At 53.5% G+C, this 20976-nt stretch overlaps 1 protein-coding gene across 3 annotated transcripts in view; it reads right to left on the bottom strand.

The window, feature by feature from the left end:
- The window catches only part of KIFC3 (kinesin family member C3), a 35591-nt gene extending 17662 nt beyond the window's left edge, over positions 1 to 17929 (bottom strand). Inside the window, exons 1-3 of one of the 3 annotated variants that reach the window (XM_004371544.1) lie at positions 17764 to 17929; positions 12641 to 12845; positions 9808 to 9950 (exon numbers count right to left, since the gene is read on the bottom strand). In XM_004371544.1, the coding sequence (XP_004371601.1) occupies positions 9808 to 9950; positions 12641 to 12806 (309 nt within the window). In that variant the 5' untranslated portion in view covers positions 12807 to 12845; positions 17764 to 17929. Of the gene's footprint in view, positions 1 to 1540; positions 1744 to 4756; positions 4896 to 9807; positions 9951 to 12258; positions 12304 to 12640; positions 12846 to 17763 lie in introns of those variants that run through there. The other 2 variants (XM_004371546.1, XM_004371545.3) reach the window with 2 other exon arrangements.
- Between the last annotated feature and the right edge of the window lie 3047 nt (positions 17930 to 20976).

The raw sequence follows: 20976 nt of genomic DNA, 5'->3' as shown, positions 1-20976 counted from the left end.
GGTTCCTTTGCACCGGCTGTTCCTTCAGCTCAGAGAGCATACTTCCCTCTGCTCTGTGCCAGATCTCAGCTCCAGGGTCACTTTCTCAGGGAGGCCATCCCTGACCTCCCCGACAAGGTCAAAGTCCCCTCAGACAAGCCCTCACGGCCCTGTCTGCCCCTCCATCAGAGCCCTGTTACTCCTCCAGCGTCACACGAGTGCATGGAACAAGTGTCCGCCTTCCCCCAGACTAGAGCCGCCACAAGGGCAGTGACATGCCTGTTCCCCTGGGCTCGATGCCCAGCACATATGAGTCACTGAGCAAACATCTGGAAGGCAGACAGACACCAAGGTAGGCAACAGGGGTACAAAGATGGTTGTAACCCACCCTGCCTTGAGAAGCCCCCAGTTAGTGGGTAGACAGGCCTGGAGACAGTCAAGCAATGTGATAAGTGTAGCTAAGAAGGAGACGGAGCACAGATGCACTAAGGAGACCCAGCCCACTAGGCCAGGGGTGGGTGCTCAGGTAATTCTCAGAAAAGAGGGCACATCTGTAGCTGGAAAATATGCTGCATTAAAAAAGTGCATAAACACACTTTGCTGCCCCCTTGAGTTGTGAACAAGTCCCAGAATTCGGTGATATTTCATCAAGCAGAAGGCCCATAAGTCTGGGGAAGCTCTTTCCTTGGGATGGAGAAAGAACGCGCCCTACTGATAGGTAAAGCTTTCAAAAGAGAGCCCTGGGCCAGAGCTCATGGGCCATAGCGGGGCCAGGGCATTGTACCCGATGTGGGGATGATGCTACAGGGATGGGGACCCTGAGAAAGGGGGGAGGGTCAGACACAGCCCTAAGAGGTGGCCACTGATGATGAGTGTGGGGAGCTGAGCCCCAGGAAAGGGCCTGAGTGAAGATGCAGACGGAAAAGAGTGAAGTGGCCACACAGAAGCGGAGGCCAACGGTGCCCCATGGGGCATGCAGAGGGCCAAGGGACCCCGACTGTCCTCCTGGTCAGCCACCGAAGGGGATGATGCACACCAGCATGGACCTCCAGCCTCCCTGGCTCCCAGCCGTTTGAGAGACTCCAACCCCACACACACACACACCAGCCTCTCCTGACTCCTCCACCTTGAATGAGAAGTCGAGTTCTCACTTCTTGCCAGTTTCCTGTGGGGTAACTTTTTGCAATGAGTTCTGTCCACTCAGGCTGCCCAGTCTGGTGCGCCACAGCAGATGGGGCAGGCTCAGGGTGGGTCTCAGGGTGGGAAGCACCTGCCCCTTCCTGCCCCACTCACAACTCCAGATGCAGCCACATCTCTTCCTGGAGAAGGAGATCCTGGTCCCCGGTAATCATGAGAGGTGGGGCAGAGGATGGCCAGGACGAGGAAGCCTGGCACCGGAGTCTTGCCACCTCACCCTCTAGAGCATTCCCGAAGGCAGGAGAGGAGACCCCATCTGTCTATTATGCCAGTGGCCTGGTGGGTTCCAGATGCCCCAAGCGGTGTCCTCGGACCTGCTCCACGGTGGGCAGTGGCCTCTGCCTATCCCAGCCTCCCCAGGTACCTGGTTGTGTAGCTGAGTGGTCACGGTTTGCTGGTCACCGTCACGGAGGGCCAGCTTCTCCCGTAGGGCCGCCAGCTCCTCCTGTAGCTGGGCTTTCTCTTCCTGAAGCTGTGACATGGCCTCCACCATCCTGTGCACCACAGGGGCTGTGCCCGGCGGCCCCGACAGACTTGAGCACTTCCTGCTGCCAAAGAGCCGCCCACCTACGAGCAAAGTAGCGGCCGGTCAGCAGAGGAGGTCCCACCTGGCAGAGGTGGGGACCATCATGGCAGGACAGGGAGGGAATGCGAGCAGGGGCCAGAGGAGCCAGAGGGCCGGGCAGCAGCTGCAGCAGGTAGCGCGGCCTCCAGGCCCGCCTCGGGGGAAGCCTCTTCAGCAGGCAGCTTCTGCACGGCTTGGTCTGGATCAGGACTTAGGAAAGCAACTTTCAAGAGAATATCCCTCTGACAGCATGTGCTCCTAGGTCTGAGGGATCGCAGCAGAGAAAGACAGGTCTTCCTGACGCCAGCTTAGGAGGATTCTAAGGGGTCTCACCCCAAAAACATTATTCTTGGGGGAGCATGATTTCTCTACACCTCAAACCCTCTCAAGAGTACAGAAGAGAGAAGTGGGCTTCCCCAGCATGTCCCCTGCCAGGAGTGGTCATCTATACACCGAGAGGGAACAAGGGGAGTGTGAGCCCGTGCCAGGGACAGACAGACAGGCACAGCACAAGGCGCAGAACACAGCCAGGCAGTTCCAAGCCGAGCCGATGCTGCACTCAGCAGACCACACAGCAGGAAAGAGTTGTAAATACCGAGGTGGGCGAGGCCTCAGCCTAAGGAGTCCTCCTCCACAGCCTTCCACTGTCCTGACACCAGGAGCAAGGAGAGAGAGACGGATGGAAGGACAGAGACACAGAATCAAGGCCTGTGACTGGCTGACGGGGCCTGGGATGCTTGCTTCAAGGGTACCAAGAAGGCCACAGTTCCTGCAGGGGGAAGCTGGCAAGGTGTTTGGGAGGAAGAGAGCAGGGCAAAGGAGAAGGAAGAACTGTGGAGATTTTGCCTCCTGCCCTCAGGCAGCCCACAGAGGGTCCTGGCCAGAGCTGGAAAGGCAGGAGGAGGTGTGGATGAGCAGTATCTTGGGAGCCCACGCGCCTTCCCACTCTACCTCAGAGCTGCACCAGGGCTTCTGAGCGTCTCCACACTGGGTCCCCAGGACTCGCAGCCCTGTGCAGGCTGGAAAAGGGGGCTCCCAGACACTGTGAATGAAGCCAACTGTCCCCGAAGTCACACACTTGCTGGCAGCTTCCAGGCTGGGAGAAAACTCAGCACTGCCCAAGAGGGTTCAGATGGTGAGAGGCACAGGGTGGAACACACACGTGGGGCCTCTCCCCCTCTTTCCAACCCCTTGGGCCAGGTGGCTTCGAAGAGAGACCCTCCAGAGAGCTGAAGCAGGGCAGTTACTGGTCAGCGCCACGATTTAACAAGTGGCCCTGGCTGTGTGGCCTGCACGTGACACAGTGCATGCTCTCTCGCACACACATTTGGCCGGGCTTCTGCTCTCTGCTCTCTGTTCTAGAGACAGCGAGGGCAGAAGGGAGCTTCCAGGCAGGCACACGGGACTGCCGTGAGCAGTACGTGACCTGTGTGTGACCTGCCCTTCCCTCAGCCCTTTATAGACTGCTGGGCATGGTAGGGAACACGCAGCCAGGTCCCAAGAGCCGGCACTGCCGCTTAAGAGAGGTGGGTGGGGGTGGGCACAGGGTCTTCCTTTGTGAATTGGAGGCAGCAGTCCTTCCCAAAGAGGTGACACTGAGGAAGAAGCAAGGAGCCCTTAGCGATGTGCAGGTGGGAGTGATGGCTACCAACAGGCCGGGGGCTGACGCCAGACATCAGCTCACCCTTCTTGGCCAGCCCATTGCTCATACCTCAGGTTCTGAAACACCCAGACCCCACTCCCAGCGGGGTTCTTCTCGACTCAGCACCACCGGTGTTGCGGGTGGGTGCTAGGAAGGGAGTGGAAAGGGGGCCTGGAGAGCGCTTGCTGCGGGAGGAATGATCTTGAAGAAGCAAAGTGAGGTCGGAGGGGGGAGGTGAGGTCAAAAGGGCACTTGGGGTGAGGGACTGAACAGGACTCTTGGTTGACAGGGCCTCTTGGTAGGTCAGTTTCCAGTGCAAGTTTTCAGAAGAGAATCTGTCCAGAGACCCTGCCCTGGAGTGGTGCCCCTCAAGGGGACTTGGGGCTTGGAGAAATGTAAGCCTAGCCCTCACCCAACCGACAAACGTCAGCCCTCAGCCCTTAGTTGTAATTGGCCTTTCCATTCTGCTGCCCTATCAGGAGAGCCATCTGATTGGTCGGAGGATGCCCTCCCTCCAAAAGCCTGTCTGCCCACACCTTGGTCAGACCCCAGCGCCCAGGCCCAGGCAGGAGGCCCCAGCTCTGGTACCACCTTAGAGAAGGGAGTAACTCCTTCCAAGTGGGCAAGTTCAGACACACAATTAACCTTTAGTGACAGGTGGAGGAAAACAAAAGAAAGATCCAGTGGTTTTTTCTCCACACACTTCTGGCCTTCCCCTCAGGCTCTTTGAGAATGTTCTCTCCAATTACCGCTGGACTCAGACCTCCCTCTGGGGAACCCAGCACTGACCGGAAGAGGAAGGGGCCGGTGCTCAACCCTTCAGAGCCAGTCAGCCTCCAGACACACACCACGGGGCCTTGCCCTAGAAGAGGGAGCCAACAACTCCTTTTTCTCAGCATCAAGGCAGTAGAGCAAAAGCCCTGTCCTAGGAGCCCTCCAGGCCCCAAAAGCAGATGGAATACAAGGGGGAGGGAGTTGGGCCTCTCTGTGCAGGTGCTGGCGTCTTTGAGGCTGCCACCCTCGCTCTGCTTTTGACGGGCACCAGGGAGAAGACAAAAAGCAGGGAAACCCAATCTCAGCCCATGCTGGCCAAAGCCTCTATCACTGGGTGGGGCCCCTAGTGGCCTTGGGAGGAGGTGGCAAAGGATAGGGGGGTTACACATCACTGTCCCTGGAATGAGGGGCAGGGCAGGCTGGGGTCTCCAAGGCTTTGTCTCAAGGTAACCAGCGTGGCGGGGCCAGGCCTACTCGTGGCCGGGCTGTGGGAAGGTGAGGAAGACAGTGTGTGGGGACAGCTCAGACTCCAGACGAGCCTCCCCTCCTGTGCTAGCTTAGCCAGGGTGGTTCTGGGTTGGTGGGCAGGCCTCCTTTACCTGTTTTCTCTACATTCATGGTGGCACCAGCTTCCGGGGCCTCCCGGTCCCGCCTGGGGGCCGGCGCCTGCCTCTTCAGGAGCTTCTCTTCTTTGGTCCCCTGACTCTTGCTCTGGCACCCCTTGTCCTGCAGGCCCTGCTGCCAAGACACAACCAGAATCCTCACGTGAAGCGGACTGTAGTGAGGAGGGGACCCTTCAGGCCTGAAGGTGGTGTGCCCTGGAGCTGTTGAGGATCCACGGGGGGCCCATCCCTCACTGTATGGATGGGGACCATGAGGCACGGAGACCAGAAGAAAATGTGCCCAGAGTCTTAGCAAGTCAGTGGCAGTACATGCTCCTGGCGCCCCTCAGTGGCCGGCCCTCTTCACCAGCAAAGAAGATTCTTGGGCACTTAGAAATCCTCAGATGACACTCACTTGGCCGTCCCTGTGGGCTCCATGGGGTATAAGTCACCATAGCAGCAGCCACTCTGCTTCTGGCCCACAGCCTCATTATTCACGGGCAGCTGTCCAGCCCCACCATGCGCACATCAGCCTCAGGGCAACTTTCCCCATGATGTCAGCTGCCGCCACCCACCCATGCCTCCCCTCACTTCCAGACGGCAAGAACTGCTGAAGAGGATGTGGCACAAGTCCATCCAAGTCCAGAAAGGGTGAGTGTTGCGGTTGGGAGGGGTCACAAGACTCCCCTCTCTTGGAATGGAAGGGGCAGAGGCAAAGGAGGGAGAGGCAGAGCAGACAGTGGACAGGCAGGGGCCACAAGGAGGGGGCTAGAAAGAGGCGTTTCTTCTGGAGAAAAATGTCTGCAGCTCACACAGAAAGACATCCAAAGCAAGCAGCATCCAAAGCAAGCAGCGGAACCACATGAAAAGTGTGATTCCATTTGAGGATGATAAAAATAAAATAGGCATAGGAAGAATCTGAAGACCCTATAGAGACAGTGGCTCTGTCTGGAAGGTCAGGATGACAGTGTGTTGGCTGAGAGTAGAAACAGGCGTTATATAGGCTTTTGGGGGAATAACAACTGAGAAAATATGGGAAAAGGGGAAAGGAGGCGTTTACATTTCATTTGACATAACATTCGAACTTTTTGGAGTTTGAACTTCTTAACCTTATGAAAATCTACAGGTTTTTTTTTTTTTCCTTTTTTAAAGTCAACAGAGATTATCCGAGAAGAGCGATAGCACACAGGTTTTTGTGTGTCTTTGTGCCTTCTGCATTCAAAACAAAAAGGCAAATGTTATGTTTAAAAAATGCCCAGAGTCTAGACTCAGGAAAGCCTGGATGTGAAATCGGGCTCTACCTAATGGAAGCTCTGTGACTCTGGGCAAGTTACTACTTTCCCTGAAGCTTCACTCTCCTTGTTCTTAAAATAGAAGCAATAATAGCAGCACCCGCCTCACACAGCTTGTGTGAGAGTAACTGAGGCAACTTAAGCAAAGTATTCAGAAGTGTCGGACACAGAGTTGTTGTTGTGTGCCGTCCAGTCAATTCAGACTCACAGTGACCCTACAGGACAGAGCAGAACAGTCCCATAGGATTTCCTAGACTGTAATCTTTATGGGAGCAGAGCACCAGGTCTTTTCTCTCTCAGAGCCACTGGGTGGGTTTAAACCGCTGACCTTTCGGTTAGCAGTTGAGTGCCTAACTATTGTGCCACCAGGGCTCCAAAGCACATAGTAAGAACTCAATATAAGGTAGCCATTGTCATTATATTAAGGAGCTGTGGTGGCACAACAGTTAAGTGCTTGGCTGCTAATCAAAAGGCTGGCAGTTTGCACATCGTGGGTTGGCAACCAATGTCACAAAACAATTTGTGTATTAATTGTTTAATGAGAAACTAATTTGTTCTGTAAACTTTCACCTAAAGCACAAAAAAACAAACAAACAAAAAACCAAAGATGAGAATGTAAGGGGCCAGGGAAACTAGATTAACAGCAACAGAACAACCAGAACAGAAATAATGAGAATGCTCACACATTACAAAGAATGTAACCAATGTTACTGAACAATTTGTGTAGAAATTATTGAATGGGAACCTAAACTGCTATGCAAACCTTCAACAAAAACATAATAAGACATTATTTAAAAAAAAAAAAAAAAAAGGTTGGTATTTTGAACCCACCCAGTGGTTCCACTGAAGAAAGACCTGGTAAATTGCTCCTGTAAAGATTACAGCCAAGAAAACCCTGTGGGGCAGTTCTACTCTGTCACACGGGGTCGCTATGATTTGAAATTGACTCGACAGCACCTGACAATAACACCATCATTATATTATTTCTGTAACCTTCAAATTTTTTATTTTATGATCAGAAAAGCCAATAAAGAGAATTGAAAAGAAGAGGAAAGCAACGTTGAAAAGAAAAAGAAAGTGGCCAGTTAGCTCACAACCCACTCCCTCCCTCTCTCGACCCCATGTTCTACTTGAAGAGGGAGGATGGTGAGTATACCTCTCATTTTTAGGAAAACTCCTACTGACTTTATTTTGTCCCCATCCTTCGGACCAACTGCCACACCATCACGAGCAGGCTTGTCAGTGGTGGCAGCCAACGGCAGCAGCTGGAAGTTTCCATCTGCCGACCAGAGCAAAGGTTACACTATTTCTGGCCTAGTGGCCAAGCCACACAGGAAGGGCAGACAGGCTCACATGGGGGCTGGTAATTTCTTCAGGGCCTCTGTAGGGAGCCTCTCAGATTTTAACTGCTTGACGAGAGGCACCAAACCTAGCAGGTCTCCTCACTGTGCTCAGGAATAATGTTCACGACCCTAATTCGGCCCCACAGCTACGTCCCTGAACCATCGTAAACATAACCTCGCTTTGCCGAGTGAGGTTAAGAAGGACAGGAGCATGGAGACTGGGAGGTGGCGGGAGCTTCTCAGAGATCCTCTGTAGATCTGCTGATCCCAGAGCTTGGCTGCCACCACAACCAAACACCCCATAATCAAAACTGAAGAACAGAGACACCACCCAACTTGAGGCTGCGGGTTCCTGACTGCCTCCTCCCGATTTAACTACCACTGGCTCCAGCCAGAGAAAACGTGCAACGGATTCTCTAGTTTCTTTAACTGTTCTCTCACCAGACCTGCTTTTCTCGCCGACCTTACAGATCAAAAAGGACTGTTTGGTTTTGTTTTCAGGTAAACCACATGAGAAGGGCTGAGAAACACCCTGAAGCATAAGATGGGCCCTGAAGCAACATCAACTTCTGGGCCCACATCAGAGCAGGTGCTGGGGTCACACACTGTGACCCAGGGCCCTGGGCTTTTGCTGCACCAGAGAGGTCATGCTCAAAGGGCATGCATGCTCCCAACGCTCTGTCCCTGCCCTCCGTCTGCACTTGTCCCTTCAATGCTCTGTGCAAATGTGGCTTCTAGAAAGGGCAGGGTCTGTTTATGTGGACTTCACGAGAGTGTGAGGGAACAGTGGATACTCCCTCTCATGCCCAGCCTTTCTGGAAGGGGGCTTGGCAACACCCCCCAGGTAACTCTGGTACTTCCCTCTCTGTCACTGTACCTATGGCCCTGCCACAGTTTGTATTTATACGTTCATGATTATCTGATTACTCTCTGGCGCCTCCTGTAGACTGTAAGGTCTATTTCTGTTCTTTACCGTATCCCAGCACCTAGCACAGCACAGAGTAGGCACTTCATAAATATCTGTTGAATGAGTTAATTGAAAACATGCAGAGCCTCTAACCCAGTGATTCTTCTTTTAGAATATAATGCCCTGCAAATACTCAAAGCTGTGGTTGCATGAGTGCACAGATATTTAAGGAGGTTCACTGCAGTCAGAAACTATACAGAGAATCTGGTAGATCATTTACAATAAAACCTGCAGTAGCATGTTATGTAACTGTTTAAAAAGAATCAGACAGGTCTCTATATACCGACATGCATCAAAGCATCACCAAGATTTACTGCCGAGGGAAAGACCTAGCTGTGGAATAGTATATAAAAATAAATCATAAAAATTGTACAAATAAATATAATTAGGTGGTTGTATAGAAATGAAAGAAGCCCTGGTGGCTCAGTGGTTAAGAACTCAGCTGCTTACCAAAAGATCGGCAGTTCAAATCCACCAGCCGTTCCTTGGAAACACTATGGGGCAGTTCTACTCTGTCCTATAGGGTCGACTCAATGGCAACAGGTTATAAGAATAAAAGAGGTCTGAATAGAAAAAGACCAAACTCTTCAGAGCAGATGTTTCAGAGATTCTACTACAGGAAGCATTCTGTTTCTAGGTGTCACATCTCTGCCTGTGTGAATTCTTTACACCATGTAAAGCTAGTCACGTTTAGTGGTTCACATCCCAGCTTGCCTTGTGACCAGCAGCAAGTTACTTAACCTCTCATCCTCCATGGCCTCATATATAACTCTCAGATAACAACAGTGTTTCGAGACTGGTATGAAGATAGATCCTGCATAGAGGGCCACAGGCCCAGTAAGCATTCAATAAATAGTAGTTATTATTTCTGTCATCATTATGTACAATTTCTACAAACAATATTCTATGTATATTTTCTATAAAAATACATACATATTTGCATATATATACACATCTATGTAAAGTTTGTCTTTTTAAAATCACTTGGTGATAACTGCAAGGGAAAAGAGCACCCACGTTTTGGTGAAACCCCCTGTCTAGCATTGGATTCTCACTTAAAACGAGGGAATACAAGTGATTCTGCCACAGACTCAGGACCACATGCCCGAGTGCGAATGAACAGAGACTCCAAACCCAATCTCCTTCTCCAACATCTTCTCAGCGAAGGTTCCACACTTCCCCGTCACACCTCAGCCAGGGTGTGGCTGAAAAGCCTGTCACCTCCCTTGAGATACTCCCTGAGATAATAAAGCAAATTGCTCCATGGTGCAGGCTCCCGGGTGCATGCGCTGCAAGGAGCTTGGCAAAGAGGCGTGAGGCAGGTCCACACTCTCCCTCCGTGCGCCCTCCCCGGAGGAGTCTGTCGGGGACCCAGCCACTGAAGCTCGGAGGGCCAAGACCCACTCGGCTCCACCCCTGCGCGTTTCACGAGGCCCCAGGGCTTACCTGCACGGCCAGGTACAGCCTGTGGGGGCTCCCAGGGCCAGCCCAGTCCACACTGAGGGCTCGGCACTGAGCTAGGGCAGGGCGAGCAGCACTTCGGGCACTGGAGTCCTCGTCACAGCCGGCCGGGGTATCTTTTCCACGCCCTGTCCCGGGACAGAGAGTAAGGTGAGACACGCAGACCACGGGCACGGACCACTGGCCAGGGCCACAGCTGAGCTCAGCTTTCACCCGCCCCCTTCCCCCCCCCACAGACTGGCCCAGGTGTGGCCAGGCGGGATACACACCCTCTCACACGCCTGCTCACCCTGAGCAGAGGGGAAGGGCTGGCTTGGGCAGGGGCTTTGCTCCCTTCTTCCCTAAAGATTCCCTGCAGGAGGACTCCCCTCACCCCCACAGCCGCTTAGGAGCTGGCACCTGCTCACTAGCACCCTCTAGAGGTGCAATGGTTAAGCGCCTGGCTGCTAACTAAAAGGTTGGTGGTTTGAACCCACCCAGCGGCTCTGCGGGAGAAAGACCTGGCAATCTGCTTCTGTAAAGATCACAACCTAGAAAACCCTATGGAGTAGTTCTCTCTGTCACATGACGTCGCTATGAGTCGGTATCAACTCGACAGCATCTAACAACAACAGAGAGAGCAGCAGAGGGAGCCAACGCCAACCTGGCTGAGCAAAGCTTCCGGGAGGTGCGCCGCCTCCGCTTTATTTCCCAGGCCACCTCTAGGTGGCAATTTCTTCCCTGCCTTCATTCAGCCCACACTGGGTGGCCTGGTCCCCACAGTCTCCAAAAGCATATTCGGGATCAGCTGAAGCACATACCCACGTGCCTCCGACACATTGCCTCCCTCACCTGACTGGGGGGGAAAGGGGGCGCGCTGACTGTGGCTTCAATGCCCCCAACCCTGCCCACCTCCCCCACTGCAGGCACAGCCCAGGCAGCCCCAGCTCGGCCTGTAGAGCAGGGGGAGGTGGGGGAGGGGCTCACCTCTCACAAGTTTCAGAGCCACCACCCTGGGACATAAGTCCCCAGGCCAAGTGCTTTCCACTCCTTTTCACTCTCCTTGACCCTGTTTCCTCATCAAAACAGAGATAACAACCAACTTCACAGCCCTGATGCGAGGATTAAACAGATGAGACACATGAAATGCTCACACAGAGCCAGGCACAGAAAGTGCCCACAAGGACAGTCTTTAGGGCCACGATTGCCATCAGCTCTTCACAACCACCCCAACGGGTGGGGAGCATTCTCCCCGTCTGACATGCTAGGAACCGGGAACCCAGAATAATGTGCCCGGGGGTCACACGGAGCCAGTATTCAAATCCCACATGCAAACCGACCCTCAGGGCTCACAAGAGGAGTGGTGGGGTCGAAGGGCCCCCCCGGGGCAGCGAAATGCTGAGCGTCTCCCCCGTGGCAGGCACTACACTTGGCATTTCACACACAGGATCTCATTTGACCCTCGTCTTAAATTTTTTAAATGGAAAAATTTTTTAAATGGATAAAAGTCATATGATTCTCATAATACTCGGTTACTAGATCTACATGAATACACACAACGGACTGGAAGGAGCTCTATAAAATATTCACTGACAGGCTTTTAGGGGATTTTTATTTTCTTCTTTATACTTTTCTGTGAATTTTAAGTTTTCCAAGGGAACATGGTTCTGGTTTGGGGGGTTTGATCTGTTTGGTTTTTTTACCAGAAAAGAAAAACTCATCCATATTACATATATAATCCTTAGGACAACCTTTACTGTGGGGACCATCTTCAGCCCCTTCCAGACAACTGAGGCTACCTGACCCAAAGCCCAAACATCCCCACCCTAGAGGGCCCTGGGGTCATACCCAGGGAACCACAGAAGCAGCCCCGTGCAGAGATAGCTTGGAAGACATCCCACTCAGGTGACACCGATAGCTCCAATGTGGCGGGGGGTTGGGGGTGGCGAGGACTGAAGAGGAGTTTCCCCTTCTGTACATCAAGGGGTTTGGAGGGACTCTGCCAGCTCAGACAGGCTCCAGTCTACCCTAAACACCTAAAGGCACCTTGCCCGGACACCCTTTTCTCCTCCCACAAGTCCAAGCTAGCTCCAGAGAAGGGTCATGGGCAGCCCTCCAGCCCAACAATCCCGCCCCCACCTGGTATCAGAGGAGTCGCTCACATCTTGACGTTCGTGGCACCGGGGGACATGACCCAGAAAGGCGAGCTGGTAGGTCAGCTCCCCAAGGGAAGCGGCCGGAGCCCAGACTCCAGGACCCCCTCACTGCCCACCTGTTGCCAAGGTTTCTGCGGAAGCCACCCTGGCTGGCTCCCAAGCCCTAGCGCGTGGCATCCCAGCCCCGCCAGGCTGCGCTCCGGAGCGGCCTGAGTCTATTCCTCGCACCAGCCACGGGACGAGCCCAGGCGGGATCAAGTGTCAGCGCCAGGCAGGGCGCTGCGGTGGCCACTTCACCTACCTTGTTTACAAGGCACGCAGATGCCGGAGCGAGACCACGAGCTCTCCAGCTCTCCAGCCAAGGGAAACCGGGAACGGAGTCTGTGGCAGCCTGGCTCAGTCAGAGATAGTGTGGCGGTTGGGGATGTTTTTCTCCTGCTCTACAGACTGTGTTAAAGTTTAACTCGACTTCCGAGGCTTCTTCTTACAGACAGGGGCACCCGCCCCAAGGAGTGCCCAGAGATTGACGCTCTGCTTCACGCCCGGGTGCTCGGCCTGCCTGTTACCCTGTAATACCTGACAGCTCTGACTGAGTTTAGGAACTGGCGAGAAACCTCAGTCTCATCTCTGGTATCTGGAGGAAGGAAGGGAAATAAAGAGGCATTTCAAAAATGCGGACTCACCAGTTCTCAACCTCCCTGGGCCGGTGTGCGGGAAAGGGCGGGCGGCTGGGCTGGCTGGGGCGGGGCGGGCCATCCCTGGCTCAGGCTCCGGGGCCCGGCCCACTCTCCACAGGCCCCGCAGTGAGGGCGTGGCTCCCAGGTTCCACGTCCTGCGAGATGGGACCATGGCCCGGGGCTCAGCAGCCTCCTCTGGGCGCCAGGCGGCCTCGATGGCCTGTGGGGAGAACAGGGGAGATGGGCATGATGACTGCTGGCCGGAATCCCGGGACGGAGGCAGGCCACCTGAAGGGTCACCTGTCACCCAGAACCCAAAACGCTAATGGCCCCCAAGGACCCGGCTTGAGAGACCAAACGGGCCTGTCACTGTTTCAGGGGTGTTTGTTACTGAGTAGGAGTTCCTGAGTTGCGCAAATAGTTAAGTGCTTGCCAAAAGGGTGGCAGTTCGAGTCCACCCAGAAGCACCTCAGAAGAAAGGCCTGGCGATCTACTTCTGAAAAATCAGCTACTGAAAACCCTAGGGAGTGCAGTTCTACTTTGACACACATGTGGTCGCCCTGAGTCAGAATCGACTCGTTCGCAATGGTTTGGTTTTCTTGTGTCGTGTTCTTACTCAGCAGGAGGTACAGAAGGGGCAAGGAGCCCATCACGTGTGTCTGCAGCCCACTGTGGAGACTCCCTGTCTCAGCCCTGCCACCCTGAGCCTGGCACATTTCATGCCAGGTCACAGCCCCAGGTGAAAAAAACACAAGTCAACAGAATCTTTAGGAATCTAATCCTTTTCCCTCAAAACAATCTGCTTTTCTGATTGCATTAGCAGGAGTGAGTAGCCCATAAGCTTCAAGCTCCTTTGTCGTCCAACCAGCTAATGCTCTGAATATCAACATTTCACTGAGCAGGGGCTCAGATGGTGGTCAGTGACAGTTTCAGCTGCCCAGTTACTAAATTAGGTGTACAGATATCAAATTCTCTTAAAGTCAGCTCGTTAATCTATTCAGCTAGGCTTCACTCTGTCTACAACGTGGCAGGCACTGTGCTAGGTGTTAGGATGCAAAGATTCATTCATTCTTCATTTAATAATTATTTGTCAAGTGTCTACTACGTGCCAGGGGTCCTCTCTGATCAGGCGAGACATGGCCTCCAAGCTCCTGATAGATGGGAGGGAGATAAATACTTCAACAAACCTTCACAATCCGAACAGGATACAGGTGAGGCTGGAGGTACTCACCTGGTGTTATGGGAAAATGGGGAACGGGATGCGGAGCACTGTTTGGGGAAGGAAAGCCCATAGGTCTCTTAGGAACTGAGCAAAAGAACAGAACAGAGTTCAAGCATTCACTGCACAAGTCTTTATTGAGCACCTACTGTGTGCAAAGCAGTCTTGACTGCATTTAAGGTAACCGACCTACAGTCTCACACTCCCACCAAGCAGAGATGCCATTTACAGAAGGGAAGTCAGCTCAGAGGGGGCAATGTGGAGTTTGCTTTTGGTTTTAAACTTGAGTCTGAGGCACCCGAGGGGCTTCCTAGTGGAGCTACCTGGGCTGTAGAAACCACTTTCCCCATCCTTTACTGCACTGCCCCTCTCTACCAAGCAGTGTAGTCATTGTTGTTGTTAGCTGCCTTCATGTCAGGACCCCCGACTTATGGAGACTCCATGTACAACGGAGCGAAACGCTGCCCGGTCCTCCGCCATCTCCATGATCGATTGTGGATGGGACTGTTGTGATCCACAGGATTTTCACTGGCTGATTTTCAGAAGCAGATCACCAGCCCTTCTTCCCAGTCTGTCTTAGTCTGGAAGCTCCGCTGAAACCTGTTCAGTATCATAGCAACACATAAACTTCCACTGACAGATGGGTGGTGGCTGTGCTTGAGACGCACTGGCCAGGAATCAAACTCAGGTCTCCAGTATAGAGGGTGAGAATTCTACCACTAAGCCACCACTGCCTTCCACCAAACAGTGAAGACATCTATTTGAATGGCGTCCACCTTCTCTGACAGACTAGGGCTTGCACAGGGTGGGACCACAGCCGTTCATCCTTGCAGCCCCCACAGTCCCCACCCTGGGGCTGCATCCAACACCAAGCGCTCTGCAGTAGCTTGTTGGGTGAACACCCTGAAACAAGCACACACAAAGGCTCAGAAGAGATCAGGGCTGGAGGTCGAGACTCAGGGCTGGGAGGCTAATGAGGGTCCCTGATGCCACCAGTACATGCAAAAGGTATGCAAGAGGAGAGAGAACCAGGAGAGGGCAGAGCTCTCTCCTGGGGTGGGGAGGGCATGAAAGCCAGAGAAGGCTGACCGGAGAGGTGGCAGAGGGCAAACAAGTGCAGAGTCCTTGGAATTATCGGAAAGAGAATGGGAAGGAAAGGACGCCAGATCCCAGTGAACCAGGCCACAGGGACATCAGACTGGAAGGAAACTGAGACAGGCAGAGAGACCCTGGGGGCTCTTTAAGGGAGCCTGTCGATGGAAGAGGGCAGGGGGCAGACCTGGGAAGGCTCAGCAGTGGGGTGGGAGCTAGAGGAAGCAGCTACTTCCCTCTCTCGGGAAGTCTGGCTAACAGGGGAAGGACAGGATAAATTAAGAAGCCACGGTTTTTAGAACGGGGGAGATCTGAGCATGTTGGGTAGACAGAGGGACAAGAATGACGGAAGCATGGAGAGGGGAAGACAGTAAGAGGGCAGGGTGGGAGGCACGAAGACCTAGTACCTGATGTTTGCATAGGTGAGCCCCAGATAGCCAGGCTCCAGGTGAAGGGACAACTTGGAGGAGGAGGCTCCTGGGTGCAGTGTCACCAGGAAGGGGCAGGAGTGTGGGTCACAGGACAGGGCAGAGGCAAATCCAAATATGTGGGCTGGCAACACTGAGGAAACAGATGGACTAGTGTTGAGATGTGATGAAACCCATGTGAAATTGTTCACTACAGGTTAGTAAGCAAGCACAAGTAAGCCTGTGCTTACCTTACTTACTGGGTCATCTGCCCCGCCAAGGATTGTAAATTGGAAAAGAGGCTTTGATTCTGTAGGAAGGTGCTGTGGGGTTGGGAGAAAGACAGATGCCAGCCATACCTAGAAGCAGAATCTTTGATGTGGTGAAAAAATGTGAAATTGTTCACCACAGATGATCTGGTAAGCAAAGTAAGCACCACGCACGCTTACCTTGCCTATTGGATCATCCGCCCCTGGAAAGGGAAGAAACCAAGGGGAGCGGTCAAATGTCCTCTTCTCCAGGCTGTTTGGCACGGGCAAACAACCAACACTGCAGACCAGCTGTCCAGTGGGCAAGGAGGGAGAGAGGTGGGCTCCACCTGCGAGCCGAGCTGCTGCAAGGTGAGGTGGTGCAGGGCACTGCTGGTCGAGTGCACGGTACAGGGAGAAGACGTTTAAGGAAATCAGCTAGATCTAAGGGGCAGGGGCAGGAGGAGACAATATTTCTGTGGCTTTCAGGAAGGAAAGTCGGGTAGGCAGCCAGGAAGATGTCAGGAAGAAAGAGGAAGGGTGTGTACGAGATTCCAAAGAGGAAAACGCAGCTGAATTTAGCAGCGAGAGGGGCATGGGGAGTCAGGAGTATCAAGGAATTTCAAATAAGCCGATGGTTCTGGGCCCAAAAGAGGCACCCTCTCTCCTCTCACTTGCATGGACATTCCATAACCCACCTGGCATCCAGGGCCTCTACCAACCCAGGATGGGGAGGGAGGGTTACATGGAGGAGACGTTATGACCAAAAGCTGGTTCAGAACCTGGCTCTGCCACTTACTAGATGTGTGACCTTGAGAGAATTACTTTGCCTCTCTGCGCCTCATTATCCCCATCTGCAAAATGGGAAGAACTCCATCTTATAAGGGTGTAAAGATTAGGTAACGCACATATAGTCTTCAGAACAATACTGGCATATACAAGGAGTTCAAAAATCTTATTTTTCAGTAACCACCCTCTAGTGGTGGGTGAATGCAGAGGAGACAGCTGGAGGAAGGGGACACCTACTTTCCCAGGTTTAGGCCAGGTAGCACAGCTGCAGGGTCAAAGGTTCTCTCCTCCCCACCCCCGACCAGGGGCATTTCAATGATTGAGGGACAGATTTTGCAACTGCCCAGGGACTGCTGCCGGGGAGGGCTTGGTCACCCTGGGAGAGCGAGCAGAAGGTCAGGGAGGCTGTACAGGGGCTGGGATCTCCCCTGCACAGAGCCACACATCTGGGTTTTTCAGGACAACCCGGATTTTAAAATTCTCTGCTCCCTTGTGGCCTTAAGGACAGCAGAATTCAGCACCCTGCATCCTAAGGTCCAATCATTGCAAATACAGGGCCCCATCCTGAGGCTGCATTCCTGGCAAATGACTCTCCGCTGGCCAAGGAGATGGCTACCTTATCAAGGGCATGGGGAATAGCCTGGGCAAGGATGGGTGCTCCCCCAACCTTAGGCTGAGGGAAAGCCAGAGACGGGAAAGGGCCAGAGGTGGCCACAACCTTCAGCCTTGAGACAGATGTGTTCACGGTGGGGGCAACCATTAAATATACCTTCCTCTCAACAATCTCCCAGGACCAGGCCTGAGTTCGGCTCTAACTCGCAATAAGGGGCTGAAGGGGGTGGCTTCTGGGCTTCCCCTCCCTGCTGGGACCTCTAGCCTGCCGCTGGCAATGGCGTGATTACCCACTGCCCAGCAGGGCACCGGCCGAGACCCTCTTTCCTGAACCAGGGGCTAGCGCACCCCACCCCGGCCCTGCCAGAGGGAAAGCAAATTGCCCAAGGGACGTGGTGGGAGGGCCCGAAACTGCAGCCTTCAAGGGGGGGGGGGCAGCGCTGATTGACATCTGTCTCCACGGTAGGGTCCGCGCTCTCCCAGGCCAATGGAAACGGAACCGGGGTCCCGAGGCTGCTCTGATCCCAGGGAACGTGCTGCTCCCGTGCCCAGCTCGGGGCAAGATCATCAGCTCAGGTTGGATGGCGCCAAAAGACCGCATAGGGCTAGGTCTCCGGGGCCAGGCCCTCCCCCGCGCCCCCAGCGGGTCCGGACACTGGGGTCCCGCGGTCAGGGCCAGCCCGGACACAGCGCCCCGAACGGCAGGCCGGGTGGAGCCCGAGCGCCCAGCCCGCCCGCAGCCCGCTCGGGCCTCCGACTCACCGGCCTGGCGGAGGCAGGATCCCGGCGTCGCCTCAGCGCCTGGGGCTCGACCCGGCCCGGCCCGCCGGCTGGTGGCAGCTCCACGCTGCCGCCGCCTCCTCCTCGGTCCGCCCTGCTCCGCCCCGCTCCCGCCCCTCCCGCACACTTTCCACAGGAAATGATTAACTCCGGCCGCTGCGGGTTCCCATGGCAACTGGCTTCGACCCCGGCGGGGGGCGGTGGCGCGCGCGCGCGCACTCATGCACAAGCGCCGGCCCGGGCGCGCGCCCACGTGCACTCACACGCGAGGCCTCCCACCCTGCAGCCTCAAGCGCTTCACCCCAACGCGCCCACGCGGTCTCTGCCGCCTTCTGCGCCCTGCACACGCTGGTGCACACATACCTTCACAAGAGCTCACACTTTCGCGCACAGTGTCTTTCACACACTCTGATACGCGTATTCTTTCACACTACTACACATGCTTTCACGCCCACTCTCACTGTAGTTAATACACACAAGCACACATTCACAGGTCTTACACATATTCACACGCTAGGTAATACACGGTTTCCAAGGCTCGGCTGCTAACCAAAAGGTCAGCAGTTCGAATCCACCTATGGGGCAGTTCTACTCTGTCCTGTGGGATCGCTATGACTCGGAATCGACTGGACGGCAACGGGTTTAGTTGTTACACACATGCTTTTGCACACACGCTTTCACATACGTTTATACTTCAGTACACACATCCTCAAACCCTAGTAGAAAGCTTTTGTACACTCTGTAGTTAGTGCTCATACACACTTTCACATCTGCTCACATACTTTCCATCACAAACTAGTACACATGCTTTCTTCCCATTCTAGTACATACACTTCCACACATGCTCTTACACACTCTAGTTAGTACACACAGCGTCACACATTCTCATGAGTGCACTCACACGTATACAAGCACAGCACTTTCACGCATGCTCTCACACGATTTCCCACAGATGTTCTCACACACTCTAGTTAGTGAACACATACCTTCCCATGCTTACACACATGTTCTTTCACGCGCTAGTAGACACATTCTTTTAAACCCCAGTACACACACTTTCAGAGTCTCTGGGTGATGCAAACGGTTAAGTGCTCCACTATTAGCAGAAAGGTTGGCGGTTCAAACCCACCCAGAGGCACCTCGGAAGACAGGCCTGGCCATCTGTTTCCGAAAGGTACATCCTTGAAAACCCTGCAGAGCAGTTCTCCTCTGCACACATGGGGTCACCACGAGTAGGCATTGACTTGACGACAACAAACAACACATACTTTTATGCATGCTCTCATACACTCTAGTTAGCACACACATGTTCTCACACATACTTTCACACACGTGCCCTCACTCACTCTAGTACGCACACATAGGCCAGGCTGCCTCCCCAGTCACAGCAAACCTCCATCCCCACCCCCCCAGCAGATTAACATCTTCCAGAGTAGGGAAGCATTGGGGGTTTTTAAGGTAAAATATTCCTTTAAGCTCCAGTGAAAACATGTGCAGCCCCGGGAGTAGGCAGAGGCTCCCAGCCTAGCCCCAGACGTCCCCTAGCCCCCAGCCTTGCCTCCGCATGGGGCCTGGGGGGAGGCCAGGGGCCAGCCAGCCAGGAGAGACAGCTGACCTGGAGGAGCTACTCTGTTCTTTGTCTCCCAAACAGAGGCAGCATTTTATTCCACAGTCAGCAGCGCTATTCCCCCTTCAGGGTGCAGAAGAAGGAGAAAGAAAGAAGCTCAGAAGCCAGCCCAGCACAGGCTGATGGTTCCACAGATAATCCGAGAAGGGTGGGCCCTCTGCCCCATCCTGCTTGGCAGAGGATGGCTCTGGAGGAGCAAGGAGGGGGTCGTGCAGCTCCAGTCTCCTGCTGCTACCAGGGCCATGGGCTAAAGGTCAGGAAGCTTGACCAGAGACAGAGCTGAGGGCCTGGGCTGCCAGATGGGGTCACTCACAGCCCCTCTCCCCTCTGCTGGAGGTGGGCTAGTGTGTATTTTATTTTCTAACTGGGATACCCAAGTGAGGGCCCAGTAGAGGATAAATGTCACTCTCCTGGAGTGCTCTCTGGAGAGTTAGACCTTTCCAGCTAAGAGCCGCGGAGAACCTTCCCAATGGGGGAGGCCTTATTTTGAGAGTATCCCCTGTCTGCCCTCCAGACAGCAGTGGTCAATGGGGCTGCAAGGTTAGATGAGGATGAAATCTCTCTAGATTTCTGAGCAAGTATCTCCCTCTAGTATAAACCCATTGCTGTCGAATCAATTCCAACTCATAGCGACCCTGTAGGACAGAGCAGATCTGCCCCATAGGGTTTCCAGGGCTGTAAATCTTTACGGAAGCAGACTGCCACATCTTTCTCCTGTGGAGTGGCTGGTGGGTTCCAACCACCAATCTTTTGGATAGCAGCATAGCACTTTAACCACTGCGCCACCTAGGCTCCTCCCTCTATTGTAATCCCTATTATATGATTGGTGGTGGCAGGCAGGGGCTGTCTTTAAAGTCCTGGTAGAAAACCGGGGGTCTTGTCTTACTTGTGGGTTGGCACATTGACATTAACTGCAGGTTCTTTCCGACAAAGCCAAAGCCAAATTTTTTTAAATTAATAATAACATTGATTGTTCTTTATCTCTGATTACAAGAGTAATAGATGTTCATTGTAGTCATAATCCACCCACTAGAGATAAATGCTGCTAACATTTTAATACAGTCTTTTTTTTCTCTATGCACATAATAGCTACCATTTATTCAAGGCTAACGCTGTGCCAGGCACTGCACTAAACTCTTTATAAACAAGATCCCATTTAACTCTGAGTACCCTATGAGGTGGGCAGCACCATATCCCCATTTTGCAGGAGAGGAAACTGAGCCTCAGAGAGGTTAATTCACAAAGCCAGTGAGTGATAGAGCTAAGATACGAACTGAGGTAGGGTATCCACACGCACACACACACAGACATATATCACTGACACCCTGGGTGGCTCAAACAAGGACTAACCAAGGTTGGCGGTTCAAACCGACGCAGCAGCATCATGAAAGAAAGGCCTGGCAATCTGCTTCTGTAAAGATTTCAGCCAAGGGAACTCGATGGAGCCCTTCTACTCTGTAACACATGGGGTGGCCATGAGTCTAAATTGACTCACTGGCAATGAGTTTATAAGAGTTTACTAAGATCAAAGCACCAGTAAAGGAAAAAGAAAACTGAGGCATTAGAGG

The sequence above is a fragment of the Trichechus manatus genome, unplaced genomic scaffold (assembly GCF_000243295.1).
Source record: "Trichechus manatus latirostris isolate Lorelei unplaced genomic scaffold, TriManLat1.0 scaffold00014, whole genome shotgun sequence".
In the NCBI taxonomy this organism is placed as follows: Eukaryota; Metazoa; Chordata; class Mammalia; order Sirenia; family Trichechidae; genus Trichechus; species Trichechus manatus.
The sequence above is the reverse complement of the archived record's forward strand: the minus strand, read 5'-3'. Positions and strand labels throughout refer to the sequence as shown.